Source organism: Manis javanica, chromosome 7, assembly GCF_040802235.1.
Source record: "Manis javanica isolate MJ-LG chromosome 7, MJ_LKY, whole genome shotgun sequence".
Lineage (NCBI taxonomy): Eukaryota > Metazoa > Chordata > Mammalia > Pholidota > Manidae > Manis > Manis javanica.
This window is the reverse complement of record NC_133162.1, coordinates 25,782,403-25,798,299: the sequence shown is the minus strand read 5'-3', so window position 1 is coordinate 25,798,299 and position 15,897 is coordinate 25,782,403. Positions and strand designations below refer to the sequence as shown.

General features: G+C 53.8%; 1 protein-coding gene across 3 annotated transcripts; it reads right to left on the bottom strand.

The window, feature by feature from the left end:
• Positions 1 to 2,684: 2,684 nt before the first annotated feature.
• LDB1 (LIM domain binding 1) lies at positions 2,685 to 15,897 on the bottom strand. 3 transcript variants are annotated; one of them, XM_037001291.2, is made up of 11 exons: positions 15,500 to 15,897; positions 7,568 to 7,670; positions 7,401 to 7,445; positions 7,214 to 7,289; positions 7,015 to 7,117; positions 6,675 to 6,847; positions 6,081 to 6,203; positions 5,750 to 5,833; positions 5,534 to 5,657; positions 5,182 to 5,330; positions 2,685 to 4,475 (listed from the first exon to the last, which is right to left on the bottom strand). In XM_037001291.2, the coding sequence occupies exons 1-11, from the start codon at positions 15,522 to 15,524 to the stop codon at positions 4,245 to 4,247; spliced, it is 1,236 nt and encodes a 411-aa protein (XP_036857186.1). In that variant the 5' UTR covers positions 15,525 to 15,897; the 3' UTR covers positions 2,685 to 4,244. The 3 variants fall into 3 exon arrangements, with proteins under 3 accessions (XP_036857186.1, XP_036857187.1, XP_017529837.1); XM_037001292.2 differs by having other exon boundaries at positions 5,188 to 5,330; XM_017674348.3 differs by lacking the exon at positions 15,500 to 15,897 and adding an exon at positions 10,112 to 10,442.

Below are 15,897 nucleotides of genomic sequence, written 5' to 3'. Positions count from 1 at the left end.
TTCAACTCCAGATGTTGCTACTTAACCTAATAACACAGTTTGTTCTATCTTGCCTAGAAGTCACAAAACTGCAAATAGTAATAGAAATAGAATCTGGAATAGAAGCACCAATCTTCCGAGGCCCTCTCAACTGACCACTGATGGAGACCTAACTGCACCCTTTACTGCGCCCCTTCTCAGCATGAAGCAGCCAGGGCGGTCATTGCCCCCTTTCCCTAGCAGCAGCTAGGGTCTCCATCTGTAGAGGGGGGAATAAGACTGGGACCATGGGCTTAGACAGAGTAGGGTGAGGTCCTCCGGGAAAAGCAAGGTGGAATATTTACAGTCAGAGCAATGTAACGATGGGCAAAGAAGTCCCTATTGAAAGTCTGTGCTAAGCATTATGCAAAGTCAAGGTCACACTAATTCTCTAGGGTAAAGATATAGACGTCTTCAGTGAGATCAGTTAAAGGTCAAAAGGCCAGGAGCAACTTGGCCTGGAATGTTTGAGTGTTCTGCAAGGGTATCAGCATAACCTGTGACTCTGCTGTCAGCCCTAGCAATCAGACTATGACCTAGCCCACCTTGAGGACAGGGCAGGTGATGCAAGTCCACACCCCTAAGGTTTTTTTCAGGTTCTCGAAAAATCCTCAACTGCTTATAAAACCCCCCTAGACAACGCACCACTATGGACTCTCTTGTCCCCTCCTGGCGCGACCTGAGAGCTCTGTCCTCTCACTTTATTTCTAAATAAAAGCCTGTCCCTTGCTCTCCTACCCTGAATGTTTGTGAAGCTCATTCTTCGGCTACGTGAACAAGAACCCCGGCATCACCTCTGCAGTGGGGGTTGACTGGGGTACACTCTTGGACTGAACAGTTTTTCAGCATCATGCTGGGTTCTGGGCTGGGCCCATACCTACACCTGGAAGCAGGACATGAGGGCCTTGAAGGGCCTCTCCCTTCCTCCACCCCAGCAATTCCTCCTGACCAAGGGCCTTCCCCAGAGGGGCTGCTGGGACAAACAGGGAGGAGCCGATCTGGGACTCTACAGGAAGTCCCTGGCCACTGTGTTTCCTGAGTTCAAAAAGTGGGTTCCCTTCTTTTTCTGGCCCACTCCCTTCCCCCAGCAGGGCAGAATCCAGACCTGGCAATCTACCGCTTCCCTTGACCCCCACCTCTCTGAAACATACACACACACACACAGGATATGAACCTACAAATGCCCAACCTAGTCACACAACGCACTGCCCCGCCCCATAACCCAATGCACTCGTACTGCCAAGCCATGCATTCAAGAACACATACTCATTTATATACTTGTAGCTTCCCACTCACTCACCAGTTATGGCATCTCTGCCTTGCTCAGCACCCTATCCCTAGCAGCTGGAGTTGGGCCTGGCACCTGGAGAGGGCTCAATGAATATTAGCTGAATGAATGAATCCACCAACACATACCATAAACAAATGCGTACATATTCACATATGTGTATGTTCCCTTACACATATCCAAGCCCTCTCCCAGCTCAGCAGTCACACATATACATACTACACTGGCACACAGTCCTGTAAAAACTAGTGCTGGACACAGATGCCCTGCAGGTAGATAATACCTAGCAATCTCAGGGTGAGTTAAGTGGTAGCACCTGGCCAATAACCGTCCTTCAGTTAGATCAGGCTTGCAGAGTTGGGTATATGTGTGTAAATGCCTGCCTTGGTGTCCTAAGACCCTAGGGTAATGAGCTGGAGTAAATACCTGGACTGGAGAGGGGTTGGGTTAGGCCCTGTAGTCCTTCCCTCTGGTTTCTTCTGCCAGCTGGGCAGGTGAGGGTTGAGGCATATGTCTGTGAGGCCTTACTTCATTCAAATCCAGACACCTTAGAGAGGAAATAGTCTGATTCTCCTGCCTGGGATGAAAATGAGGGAAACTGGATAGGGAGCTTTGCAGGTGCTAAGACCCCATTCCCAACCCAAAAGGTAGACAAAGTCTTCCTATCTTGCTAATATTTAATGGTAGAGGACTGACAGGAGGTAGGGCAGGGGCAGAGAGGCGGGGTGGTAGTAACTACCTGGAAAGGAATCACTACCTGGGAAAAGGTCTGAAATGTGTCCTATTCCTCCTCTTTTGATGGAACTTCAGGCTGCCCCCTACCCATTAGCACTCAGGAATCCTCCTCCCTCTGTGCCCCCAACCAAAGTCAGCAAAGAGACAATCTAGCTCCTCTTACTTCCCTACCCAGGGACCTAATACCAGGAGAGACGAGGTCAGGTCTGAGTTGGGCTTGTAGGCTGGAAGCTTGGTAGGATCAAGACAGGTACTGACAAAACAGGACTGAGTCTCCCAGACACTAACCATTCAAAGTTCCTCCAACCCAATCCCCCTCCCAGGCAAGAACCCTTCTCCCCAGCCTCCTCCCCAGCCTTCCCCAGCAACAGCCTAATCGAGAGCTCTGCCTCAGGAGGGCCACCTGTCTGGCTGCCCCATGACAGTTAGGGGTAAGCTAGAAAGGGAGCAGGTAAGTCAACTTTTGGGGGAGATGGGACCAGCCTAAGACACATGAGGAGTAACACAAGTGTATGGAAATGTGAGAAGGGAGTGAAGGGGAATCCATGCATCCTCCTCAGTGACTGGCCTTGGGGACTGCAGGAAGGGGGAAGACTGCCTTGACTAAGTCCTTACTAAGTATTAATGACCAACCAAGACACTCTCAAACCAAAAAGTCTCTTTATTGATCGGTACCATACATGACTCAAATGGCCCCCCCCCAAAAAAAAAAGGCATTACAGTTGGGGCAGGACATCCATCTTCACCACCCCTTCCCTCAGCTCCTGACACAATACCCAGTGGAGGAAGCAGAGTGTGGGGGACCCCAAAATCCACATGGATGAGTGGGGAGAGATGGTGCTAGCACTTCCGGATCTGGCCACAGAACAGGTAGCAAAGCCAGAGGTGGGCCCAGACTGATAGGACCCTGCTTTGGCCTCACCCTGGGTCAAGCCTCCACATGTCCAACTGTTAAACAGAACTAAGGATCCTGGCTCCCCCACCTCCCTTCTATGAGAAAGGGGAGGGAGGGGCTTCTATGAAGTAGAGGAAGACCCTCTACTTCAGCTTGAGGCAGAGGCCTATGTTCCCTAGTGGGCTTAAGAGCTGGGATATCCTCAGAGGCTCCTTCCCCTCTACGGAGGGCAGGGAAGGACTACATATGCAGTTTGAGGGGCTGGGGAACAAGTACTGGAGTGAACCCCTGCCCCATCCCATGTCTGCCCAACTGAGACAAAACAAGAAACACAGGACAAACAAACAAGGCTGCTCCCTTCCCTCCGCACTCCAAGGGAGGGATCCTCCCCGCACCCCCATCCAAGACAGCTGCTCTAGTGGAGGCTTGTAAAGAATATTCACACCACCGGGACAGGGGATTGAGGGCTGGGCTAGAGGGAATCACAAGCACTAGGAGGCAGGACAGAGTCTTGGAGGATGGGGAGACAGCCCAACAACAAGGAGCTGTCACAAAGGCGAGGCCATCAATGGTCCCTTACCCCATGGCATGCCTTCCCCAACTCCAGTCACCCCAGAGGAAAAGGGAAGAGATGGCAAAGTGTCTCCTTGGTCTGAAGCTCTCACACTTTATAAAATGGTGATACGTACCCCCTACCCTCACGCTCGCCTCCACCTAAGCCAGGAGTAGGGAGGTAGCTGGATTTTTAATAAGGGGAAAAGGGGGTACATGAGTGGCTTGTTTTTAAACTTACATTTTTAATAATATTATTTTTAAAAAAAAACTTGGAGCTGAGATAGGTGGCAGCAGAGAGGAGCCCAGAGCTTTACCCCTCTACGACCAGCCACCTGGGGGGAAGTTTGGGGGAGGGTCACTGAACCAAGTCCCATAACTTTAAATCCCTAACGGCTGTGGGTACAGACAACCCCAGGCTTGAAGGGGTAGAGTCAGGAGGATGGGGAACCCTGATGTGGGGTGAGGATGGAAGTAAATGCTCCGGATGGTCAGGACATTTTTCAGAGGCCCAGAGTTCATGTAGACATCCGCATGAGTATCCCTTTCCCCCAAAAGGCTCTGAAGAGGCCAGGCCCAACCCAGGGCCACCGGGGGGCAAATCTTGGCACCTGCCCCCACCGAGTCCAGTTCCTCCCTGAAGTAGACGGAGCCTGACCATTTTAGATGCTCAGTCTTTTCATTCTGTCTTCTGCTCCCTGGGGCTGCAAGGGGTGGAGCAGGCACGCAGAGCACTGGGTAGCCATGGTAAGACCTTTACTGGGAGGCCTGTGATGTGGGGTTCTCCGATTTGCTTTCTTGGCTGGATGGAGGCTTGCTGTTCCAGGGGCTGTTGGCGCCCAGGGCTGGGGAGTTGTTAAAGCTGTCCTCGTCGTCAATGCCGTTGGCTGCGTCAAACTGGGTGTTCTCCAGCCGGGTGATGAGCCTCTCGTCCTCGTCCCCGAACTCCCCGCCCATCAGGGTGGGCTCCCCCACCACCATCACATCCTGAGAGTGGTGGAGGTCCCCAAACATAATCGGGGCAGGGGCTCGCCCAGCCCAGGGCAGCAGATACCCCCAGAACCCCAAAACCCACCCAGGAAACTCAACACCCCCACCCCCTTCTCATACCCAAATTTAAAATCCCAACTCCTCTTACACCCTCAGCCCCTAGAATCCTTTCCACCAAAAGACTACAGAGCATCACAGCTTTTAACCTACATCCACAAGATTCTGGGAGGGGTAGTCAATCTACTCCCCTAGCTCTCTAGTCCACCTCCCCAAAATTTTAGGGAGTCTTAAACTGTCCACATGTAGGAAAGGAGGAACAGATCAAAAACACCAGTGGGGAATGCGTGCATGTGCATGCATTCTAGATTCACACATTCAAGAAAGTGCGTGCCTGTCAGTGGGAGTGTATATGTTTCTGATGGTCTGAATGCCCCCAGGCTGTCTAACCTGAATGCCTGTAGGTTCTCATGGCTGTCTCTGTCCATTTATGTTCTATGTTGCTGTGTCTGAGTCTGTGTGAGTACAACCTTGCATGTGACCGACACTCTCATCAGTGACAGGCATCAGCCCATGCTGGCAGAGTACACTAGACAAAACTGTCTTTACTTCTACACCTGCTAGTGAGCTCAGGCTGGGACAAGGTCAAGGGTCAGGGGCCAGCAGTGGGGCAGCCCAGAAGAGAGAAGAAAGCCGAGATGCTTACAGGTACCTGGCTGGAGAGGGCGAACGTGCTGGCTGGGCTTTTCTTCTTGCTGTTGCTATTGTTGGTATTGCCACCCCCTGAGCTCATTGTGCTGCCCCCCGACATCTTCCGTTTCCGCCGTTTGCTGGGCTGCTGCCGTGCAGGCTCCGCTGTGCCAAGGAAAGGAGACTTAGGTAGGGGAGGGCCCTGGGCCCCTCGCTCTCCATTCCAGGCTCCTGAGGAGCCTGAGCCTACCCTGATCCCAATCTTGCAGACCAAAGAGCGAGAAAGGGACTTCATAAGAAGACAGAGATACAGCCTTGGGGAGTGGCATCAGATCCTGTAAGAGGAAGTGCAGGCCTGAGGCACTCACCAGGGGGTGCTACCATGCGCTGCCACTTCTGGAAAAGGCAGGTCTTGAGGCAGTCGCGGGGGCTGAGGCTGTAGGTCTTGTGGCGGGACATGAGCTCCTGCATGGGCTCAAGTATCACACAGAGCTGGAGGGAGACCAGGAGGTGGCTTGTCAGGAAGAGACATGGAGCTTAAGACCAAACAAGCTGGGGCAGAAACTGGGTGGTCAGAGACTCACTCGGAGGTAGTTGAGAGTAGAATTGGACAGCCCACACCGGGTGATATTTTTGGAGAGCTGATCCAACATCTGGGGGTCCTGGGCCTAGAGGAATGTGCAGGGAGGGAAAATAAAAATACTAGTACCTGAGTTCCATTTGCTCACCTGCCCTATCATCTGAGTCTCATGACACTCCTGAGAAACAAGAGGGGCTATTATTAAACCCATTTTTCAGATGGAGAAAGTTTAACCCTCTGTCTAAGGTCACTGTCAGGAAATGATAGCCCTGTCACATCCACCCTGCCTACTGCCTGCCCTCACCCTTGCGTCCTAGGTCCTGCCCACAACTCACATGCATGGCAAGGATGCTGCGGGGGATGAGCTCTCGGTGCTGCCGGATGCTGAAGTGCCATGTCTTTATCCGCATCATGTCGTCAAACATGAACTCTAGGTACAACCGGCCCTCCACACACACCTGGAGACAAGTTTGTCACAACTCTGGCCCCTCCCCACATACCTCAAAGTAAACCTGTTCTGTTTGCTCATAACTCTCCCACTGCAAACACTTCTGCCACCTGCACATAGATCTGGGTGCGTAACTGACAGAGACCATCCCCTTACTTGTCTGTTACACCCCTGGTCCTTACACATACATGGTAGAAATGTTTAACAGATCCTTGCTTCCTCCTCATGTAGCTAATAACACACTCATTATCTGCTATAAGCTCTATGAGGGCGGGCGCTTGCTCACTGGTGTACCCATGGTCCAGAATATCATCAAGTACAAACTCAATAAACATCTGAATGTTGCAGCATGCCTGCCCTCCCTTCTTATCTTGCTACTTCCCATTATGCCTCCTTGGGGAACAGCTTAGTATAGCTTGGGAGAGAGGAGTGGAATCAATCCCAGGTGCTTCAGTGTTCCACATTCAGCTGGACTGCTGACCTGGGTGAACATGGGCTTGCCGTGCTGGGTCACCATGCTGCCCTGATCACAGTCAAGGGACACAAAGTTGCTGTGGAATGCCTCCTTGGGGTGCTTAAGCACATAGTACAGCTCCGTAGCACCCCCCTCAAAGATGCTGCGGAAGTAGCGTGGGATCAGGGTCCGGCCAATGGCTGTAGAAGTAGGACAAACTCTTTAGAACAGGACATCAAAAGGGATCAGGCAGATGCCACCCCTGCCAAGGCAAATTCCCTGGGACAAATAGCTACTCCCAGACGTTAAAAGGACATAGGAGATATACATTCTCACAGAACTGGCAGGACCCCCAGAAGCCACTCACTATATCTCTTTGGTCCATCCTCCAGGCAGAAAGTGATGGTTAACATGGCATCATCCTCAAAGAACTCTGTTGTAAAAGCATCCCACCAGAGATTGTCACACTCCTAAGGAGCACAAGTAGGGCTGTTAATGTGTGTACCAGAGACATCCCACAGGAATGCCCAGATGGCCCTTCCCCTCCCAGCTTTCCCTGGCCTTACCTCTGTCCAGTTTTGAAGACGTTTGTTAAGCTCGAATATTCTATAGTCAGTTTGGTTGCCATATGGTGTGTGCCTCCTGGAGGAAATGAAGAAGGGAGATCAGTAGGAGAAGAGCCTCCCCACCCCACCACCTCTGCCTTCATCCGGGTAATGGAAAGCACCTCCCTCCCCACTGGACTCCACTTACCCAATCCCAGGCTCCAGGTATGTAGGCGGGTACATGGGAGTTGGGCTGTGTAAGGGAAGAGACTATGAGAATGGAGGTGGAACACAGGAATTATTAGGGGGTGTCACTCCCTCCCTCTTTCAGGCAGGATCCCATCTGGAGAGGGATGATAGTGGTAAGAGACTCACCCTACATCCCGATCTAGCATGGTGCCGGGATGGAAGGGGGGGAAGGCGTTGCCGTTCGGGGGCTCCTTCGGCGAGTACAGCTTGAATGACTTTGAGGAACAACCTATAAGGGAGAGAAAGAAGAGGTCCCCTGATTGGACTAGCAAAGAGGGACTACCCTAGGTGAGCACCTGGTTCTGCTTCTATGTCTGGCTCCCACCTTGTTTTATGAAGAAACTAAACATACTCAGCCCTAACACCCAAGATCCCATTTCACATGTGGCTGAGTCCTGGATCATAAAATTAAAACTGGGAAGAAGAATCACTACCATATAATAAATAAATATCCAAATATTAGAATCTAATTTTGATAACCTCCCCTTTCCATCAACATTATTTTGTTCAATCATCACAACAGGTAGGGTCAACGCTAACAGTCCTGAAAGGCAACTGAACAGCTAAGGGGATTTACCAAGTTCATAAAGCTAGTAACTGGCAGAGATAGGACTTGAGCCCAGATCTTGATTCCCATATCCTGGAGTATTTATATCCCTCTATGGCCTTCAGAGACCAAGTTGTGGGAGGGGTTAGGGGGATTCTGCCAACTCTTTGCCCCTCCTCCACCCCCAGGGTCTCAGGAGAGCAGGGGATAAAAAGATAAAGGGGGGTAGGGATGTCTGCTGGGTGCCGCCCACCAGATAACCAGTAGGGCCCTCTGCCTTCCCCATCAACGGCCATTCCCTTATCAACCTAGCCCCCTCCTCCACACCCACCATGGGGCTAGTATTGCCTCCAAACCAGAATCCCAAAGTCTTAAACCTCTTTCTCTTCTGAGACTTGCAGTGGGGGAGGGAGGTAAATGGACCTCCATTGGAGCCCACTCTACTTACAAATGGAAAACAAGAAGCCTAAGAAGGAGCCTGGGTTCCAGGGGATTCAGTGTAAGAGCACGTGGTAACTAGACAGCAGTCTTTACTTGTGTCTATCTGTGCCTGTGCAACATGTTCCCCCTCCACCGAACCCAGCAGCACACAGTTCCTGGTGTACTATTTCCTGACTGGAAAAAGTGTTACATTCATGGTTGGGTATGAGCCAAGTAACCATGCAATGTTATTCTCCCCCTCCCTACTAGACAGAAAAAGAAAATGAGGCATGGTACCAAGATCTTGGTCCCAGTCTATGTCAGTCACAGTTCCTCACTTTCCCAAAACTGACTGCATTAGTTAAGGGTAGCAGTATTGGCTGTATCTGAGCCTCCACTTCAATTTAGATACAAAATCTATTTTGTTCCTTGGGGGGGGGGGGGGAAGACAAAGGAAGACCCTGTGCCAACATGTGTGTCATTTAATTATTTCCCCAGGCCCCCCTCCTTACAATATGGGCAAAAGGGGGGTCCCAGAGGTGCCTACACTACACAGTCCTGAAGGTGCCAAGAGCCTGTGTGTGCCTGCACACACGTGTGCCTCATCCTGCCTAGCAGGCTTCCACCCTCAGCTTGCCCCAACATGCCTACCCAGGGCTAGAACCCAGCAGCCCCAGGCAGCATCAAGGTGCCCACATCAGGCCCTCGCACCATGTGGGATCTCTCACAGGCCCCATCCACATGCTCCCAGCATAGCACACACAGCCTTCACCAGCCTGTATGAACTGAATGAGGAGCCTGGCTCAGGAAAGGAGCAGTCCCACCCACGCCCAAGTCTCCCCCCTGCACAGACAGGTAGACTAAGACCATGTAGGAAGCCAAAGCTCACACAGCCCACCAGAGACCAGGCCTGGGCAATGAATACGAGAGTCTTGATTACCAGATCTGGCCCTTGTCAACTAACTAAGCCATCCTTTCCCCAAAAGAACTACTGCCCCTGCCCCTCAGTTTCAAGGTCACTTTAAGAAATGTGTCACCTTAAGACCCTAAAGAAAAGGGAGATAGGACAGCTGGGCTTCTCTCTAACTCTGAAAGTTTCAGTACTTCAATTTCTCTCACTAGACAACTGACAGACATTGACTGGGGCTGGGTAACAGTTCTGAGGCACTGACACCCAAAGCTCTGGGGCCTCTATTTGCACCTCCAGTGAATGGACACAAACAAACTCAGCATCTCTCCAGAGCCACAGCAACTCCCAGTAGCCCAAGCACAAGGGCTTGGGAGTGAGAAGGGGAGGGAACATCACCCAGACCATCTGTCCCTATTGCTGCCTGTCCTCAGCAGCGGGGGTAGAAGCAGCAAGGTGGGGGTGGGGGTGGAGATGTGTCATCCAGTCTGGGAGTCAAACATAGCCCCTTCTCCCACCTCTAGCAGTCTAGAAGCCCTTACCAGAACGAGTAAAGTTTTCTCATGATGGTAGCTGCATCCTGGGGCTGAGGGGGAATTTCCAGCTGGGTATTTCTTTGGTAACCACTCTGACCTGAGGGCAGGCCCCTCCCTTTGGGCGTTGACCGTAGGTCAGCAAGCCTGAGAGCCCTGGCCTCTGTGAGCTGGGGCACCATTCCCCTAGCCAGCATACCAGGCCTGGGCTAGACGGAGGATCTTCCCCAACCCCAACAGGCTTGAAGGGTGCCCAAACTTACCTGGGAGAACTGAAGGGGCCAGGAGAGGTGCAAGGAACGGCTGGAAGCCCAAAAGGGCCCTGGCAGGGTTGAGGGCTGAGGGGGCCCAACTTCAATCGCTCATGTCCCGAGTGGGACAGGCAGGCCTGGCTGAGAGCTCCACTACACCGGCCGCACAAAGACTCGCACGCACAGCCTCGGCCTGCCAGGCGGCGGCTGCAACCCCGGGGGAAAGTTACAATGGCCACTGGGCCGGGGGCCGGGGGCCGGGAGGCCGGTCTGGGGGGCGAGGGGCTGCGGGGAGTCCGGAGCCTTCTTTGTTTGCAAGGTTTCCCTCAACAATGGCTGCTCCGCTCTTTCCTCTCTCCTCCTCCTCCTCGGCTCTCCCCGCCGCCGCCTCCTCTCGCTGCCTCTGCCTCCAAGCAGCCCGCCCGCCCTCCCCAAGCCACCAGGCCCCTCTGCCGGGGCACCAGGAGAAGTAGGGCCCGGCACTCCCACTCCCACTCGCACACGCACAGACACACGCAGCGCCCGCCGGCTCCCTTCCTTTTCTCCCTTTCTAGCCCTCCTTCCCCGCCCTCTCTCCGAGCCTCTCAGAATGAGGCCCCAGGGCGGGCGGAGGGTGGAGCTGCCCCCACCGGCCCCGCCCCTCCCTGCGAGAAAAGAGGAAGAGGGAGAGAGGGAGAGAGGGAGGCAGGCGGAGAGGACTGCTGAGAAAAACAAAAGAGTGACAGAGACTGGGAGAGACAGGGGACAGAGAGATGGCAGACAGAACAGGCTGGGTCTGCACAGACCTGGACGCAGGGGAGGCTTGTGGGGGGCCAGGAACTGAAATGCCCCCACCCCCAGCACCAAGCCTGGCGCTGGGGGTTGGGGAAGCCGGGTGTGCTGGGGAGTCAAAGCCTCAGGCAGAGATGAAGGAGGGTGCTTTCCTCTCTGGAGACTTCCAGTATCTTCACACTGCCACCCAAACGTCCCCCAAACCTCTCTTACTCTCCCCTGTGACCTTTCAGGTTGAAGATTGGCCTGGGCTGACACCCTGGGCTTCAGCCCCTGGTGAAATCCCAGAGCAGCTGCGGGGAGGCTCCAGGGGGTTATTTTTGACAAGAGACACACTCTGACTTCAGCCTGTAAAACACAGATTGGAGGAGGGGGACACTCCAGGCTCCCTGCCCCCAACCCACTTAAGTTCCAAGCCCTGACCTAGGTATGCATTAGCAGGAAGCCCCCTCCCCAACACCAGAGACACATGGATGCCAGGGAGAAACACTGTCAGTGCTAGGGAAGGCAAATTTGCCCATCCAAGGGTCTCCGGAAGGTGCCTATAGTCTGCTGCCAAATCCTTCCCCATCCCAGGAAAGAAAGGTGTGTGGTTACTGGTGTAGAGTCTGTTATCCCATGCAAGGGGTGAATCCCAAGAGAGGGGGTTGTTTCTAAAACTTGGGTAGTGGTCCAGGTCCTACCAGGCATAAAAGAAAACACACACACACGGGGGGGCGGGGTAGGGGGCACTGTGATCCAGACCTATTTCTTGTAACTTGAGTCACTGCTCCCTATTCCTTGCCCACCCTCAACCACATACCGAGTCCCAAGACAGGACTTCTCATGAAATACACACCGGTTGACCATGCAATATTGCACCTGGTTCTGTGAACACACTCCACACACAAACAACACATCTCGCTTTCACTTAAATCAGTACCTGATACACACTTCAGCCTGTGATATACCTCAAACCTTAAATAAACCCAAACCCAGGACACACATACAGTCTATGCCAAATCCTGCCTTCCTACACACTAGGACCTATGACACCCATGCACCCTGACTCCCAATACACACACCAAAACTGCACTACACTCCTGAACCTGTGATAGGCTATTACATACACATACTGACCATCTGTTACCCAGGCACCCCTCCCTGAAGTCTGTATACCATTCTCCATCACAGCCTGTATACCACTCTCCATCATAGCCTGGCCATACAATACACCCTGGCTTTCACAAACATATCGAAATCTGTGACATTCAGCTAGACCCTGAAACATACTGCCTACTAGCAGGACTTGAAACATTCCCACTAACTCCCAAATTTATAGAACATCTCTGAGATAACCACACTCCTCCTTCACTGACAGGTCAATTTCTGTCTTTTGTTTCATGCCTTTAAACTTTCCAAAGTGCATTCATAGGCGGTACCTCAGGAGAGCCTTATAGCATACAGGGCCAAATATTATGCTAACTTGAATAGATTACAGCGAGACAGGAGGGCCTGAGGCTGGAACCCTGGACTTACAGCCCCACTCATACAAGCCCAGTCACCCTGGGGCACTGAAACCATTCCTACTCTCTCCCCTCTCCAAGGAATGGCCCCAAATGACTGTCTACATGGGGAGGTTGGAGGGGTGGATGCTCTGCCTTCTGCTCCCAGTTGTGAGCTCAGAACCCCCCACTCAGTTTGTTTTCTCAAATTTGGGGAAGAAGGACCCCTAGATGCCAAGACTTATCAAGATGCTGGCATATCATTTAAAACGGGCCCTCCCAGTTCCCCTTCTCACAACTCTGCTTGCCTCCCTGTTCCGACTTAATTCCCCCACTTGCACAGGGGCAGAAGTCCAGCAGAAAGCAAGTCTGAATTAAAAGGCCTTAAAATTGGTGGTGGTGGTAGTAGGGAGAAAGCAGGGGGCAGCAAAGAATGACAAAGGTGATGAGGGACACAAGAGGGAGAGCACCCCTCCTGGAGATGTGAACTCTGAAGGGCAGCAGCCTACCCCAGCACACTGGATAAGGTACAAGCACTGCCCCCTGCCCGGGCCCCTGGGGCTCCCTGACCCAGGCCTCCAGTGTGCCTGCTCCCCTTCCTTTGTCTGTGCCCGGCCTCTCGGCCTGGCGCTCTGCCATCCTCCTCTCCTGGCTCCCAGCCGCCACCACTGCTGCCTCCTCCCCTCCCCCTACTCCTCCCTACCTTAACCCTTCAGAGCCACATGCTGCCCCAGACAGGCCCTGGCCCCCTCAGTAACCTGCCCTTCCTGGGTGATGTTCCTTAGAAGAGGTCGTCCCTGTTCCTGACCCAAGCCCGCAGAAGATACTCCCCACCCCAGAGGAACTATGGGAGCTGTATGTGTGTATCTTGTGGTGTTTCCTTCCGTGTATGCATGTGTGTGGGTCTGCGTGTGCTCTGGCTTCCCTCAGTCACATGTGTGGGGCATGTGCTGTCTCTGTCTGGCTGGGGGAGGAGGAGGAGCCGGGAGACAGCAGAGCACAAAGGAGAGATGCAGATAGGAAGGCAGGCAGCAGGCAGGAGGCCTGCCAGGGCACCTCAAACCCCCACCCCAAAGCTGCTCAGGTTGGAGGTGTCTTTGGGCCTGGACTGTACATGCTGCCATGATGCCCTTGTGTTCAACCATGTGCTCCCACCCACCCATGCAAGCCTGGTCCCCTCCCTTACCCCAAATCCTACTATTCCCCACCTCCAGGCCACTCTCAAGCCCCTCCCCATGTGGTTCTCCTTGAAGTCTAAAACCTCCATCCATCTTGTGGCATCAATCTGTAAGACTTCTTCACATTCAGAAAAAGACTCCCTACTCTTAGCTATCTTTTGCCCCCCTCTCCGCCAACCAGGCCACCAGACACACAAAAGGAGCACACCATTTGGGGCAATGACTGAAGCTGTCCCTCCTCACACACACTCCTATGCATGGGTCCTCTTCCTGTCTCCATGCTGCTCCCAGAGAGACTGAACGAAAAACTCTCTCCCTTTTCCTACTTGACCTGGGCACCCTGTGCCAACTTCAGGGTCAACCTCCCATCTACCTCCAGACTAACAACCCTTCCATACCTACCCACCTCCTAACCAGTATTCGTTAAGAACTAAGAATCAAAATTTAGACTCAGACCTTTAGCTTATTTCTTAGTTTCTTCTATGTTCATGTGTGGTGATGAAGGATCAAAGCCATGAGGTAGACTCAGAGCATGGATAGACCTACCCAGCTTGGGGCAGTTATAAAGAAAATACACACACAAACATGCATACAAAGCTGTTAGGAGGAACGATGGGGACAGGCAGGATTCCAGTCTGGCAAGCTGTTCCCCACCCTCTGCAGCAGGAGCCAAGGGTTCCCACACCCGGATATTCCAGGATCCTCAGGCTCTACTAGCCCTCCCTCTGGGCCCCATGCCCCTTAAACGTCAGTCTCAGCAGAAACTTTAATAAGTGTGTGCCCAGCCCAACCCAGCCTGGCCTGGGTCACATGATTTTCAAGGAAAGTTCTACACATCCCCTGGGGACTCTGTGTGTGTGTGCGTGAGCACATGTGTGTGTGTGCGTGCGTGCGCATGCATGTGATGGGGTCCAGTTGTGGGATATGGGCCTACCAGAGAACCCAGCACCCTGAGGAGGCCAAAGATCCAAACCAGACTAGATTCAGAGCCACCTGACTTTCAGAAGAAAGCCAACTCCAGTATGGGACAGGAGGGGGTTCCTGCAAATAACTCAAGAACCCAGTCCTGCGGATAGGGATAGACAGTATTCCGAGGCCCTCTAAGGACTACCTTTCCAGTCACATAGCCTATGTTTCCTCCTAGCAGGAAGAAAGAGCCTTCCCCCTCCCCAGGAAAGAACTCAGACCCAGGCTGTCACTGGTAAGATCTCATTTGTGTTTTGGGGAGGCAGGGAGCTGAGCCTAAGTCCCCTCTAAAGTCCCCACTTTGGGGTCAAGCACTGCTCCGCTCAACCCCAAGTCTCCCAGATCACTCCATTTCCTAGGTTGCCTGGGGCTGCCACATTCCCCCTCCTACTAGGGCAAAGATGCCAGACCCGAGGGCCCAATTATCTGCCCCCTATCCCCTCGGGGTACCTCCTGTCCCCCAGGAGGGCCAACCTTCCCTGGCAACAGGCAGGAAAATCTGGAGTGGGGGGGCAAGATAGGCCCAAATCAATCCCTCCCCCCAAACACGGTGCTCAGAAACAGCCTGGAGGGGGTTGTCACAGGACAAATAAGAGGGACTAGGCTGCAAGGAAGGAGGGGGTGGGGGGGGGGCAACCCAAACCAGCCAATCACAACTCTACGATGACCTAAGGGGGGGGTCAAAAGTCCAAGCTCACTTCTGATTGGCTAACACCCTGGAATTCTCGGAATTTCTGCCCCCCCAAGCCCCTCCCCATTAGTCTCCCCCCAAAAAAACCATACACACAAGCGCCCCCAGCACCCCCTCCCCGTGCCTCTGGGCTGCTGCGCATTTACACAGTTGGGGAAAATCCTACGCCGGACCGAGGACCCCCGCATGCCCCTCACAGCTCTCGACCTCTGCCATGCATCGACGCCCCCCACACAAGTTCTCGCCAAAGGGGTGAGGGATCCGCGGAGAGAGTTGAGGGAGGGACCGGGGGGGCGCGCGTCCCACTCACCAGGACAGGCACAGCCCACTGACATCTTCACATCGCCCGCCGCTGGGGGCCCAGCCGAGTCACGGTGCCCGCCCCGCGCGGGGACAGGCCGAGCATGAGCCGCCGCCGCCGCCCGCGGCTCCTGCTGCCCTTGCAGCCGGCGCGGCCCGGCCACGGCCCGGTGCGGGCGTCCCCAGGATGCAGCAAGGGGCCTGTCAGGCGCGGCGCAGGCAGGAAGGAAACCAGGCAGGAAGACGAGCTGCCTCTGCGTGTGCGCGCGAGTGTGCGTCCCCGGAGTGTGGATCCGTGTGTGCGCGTGTGCGTGTGCGTGTCTGTGCGCTGCCGCCGCTCGCCGCCCCCCTCCCTTTCGCTCTAGTTCTCTTGCTCCCGTCGGCGCCCGCTCACCAGCCCCAGCAGGG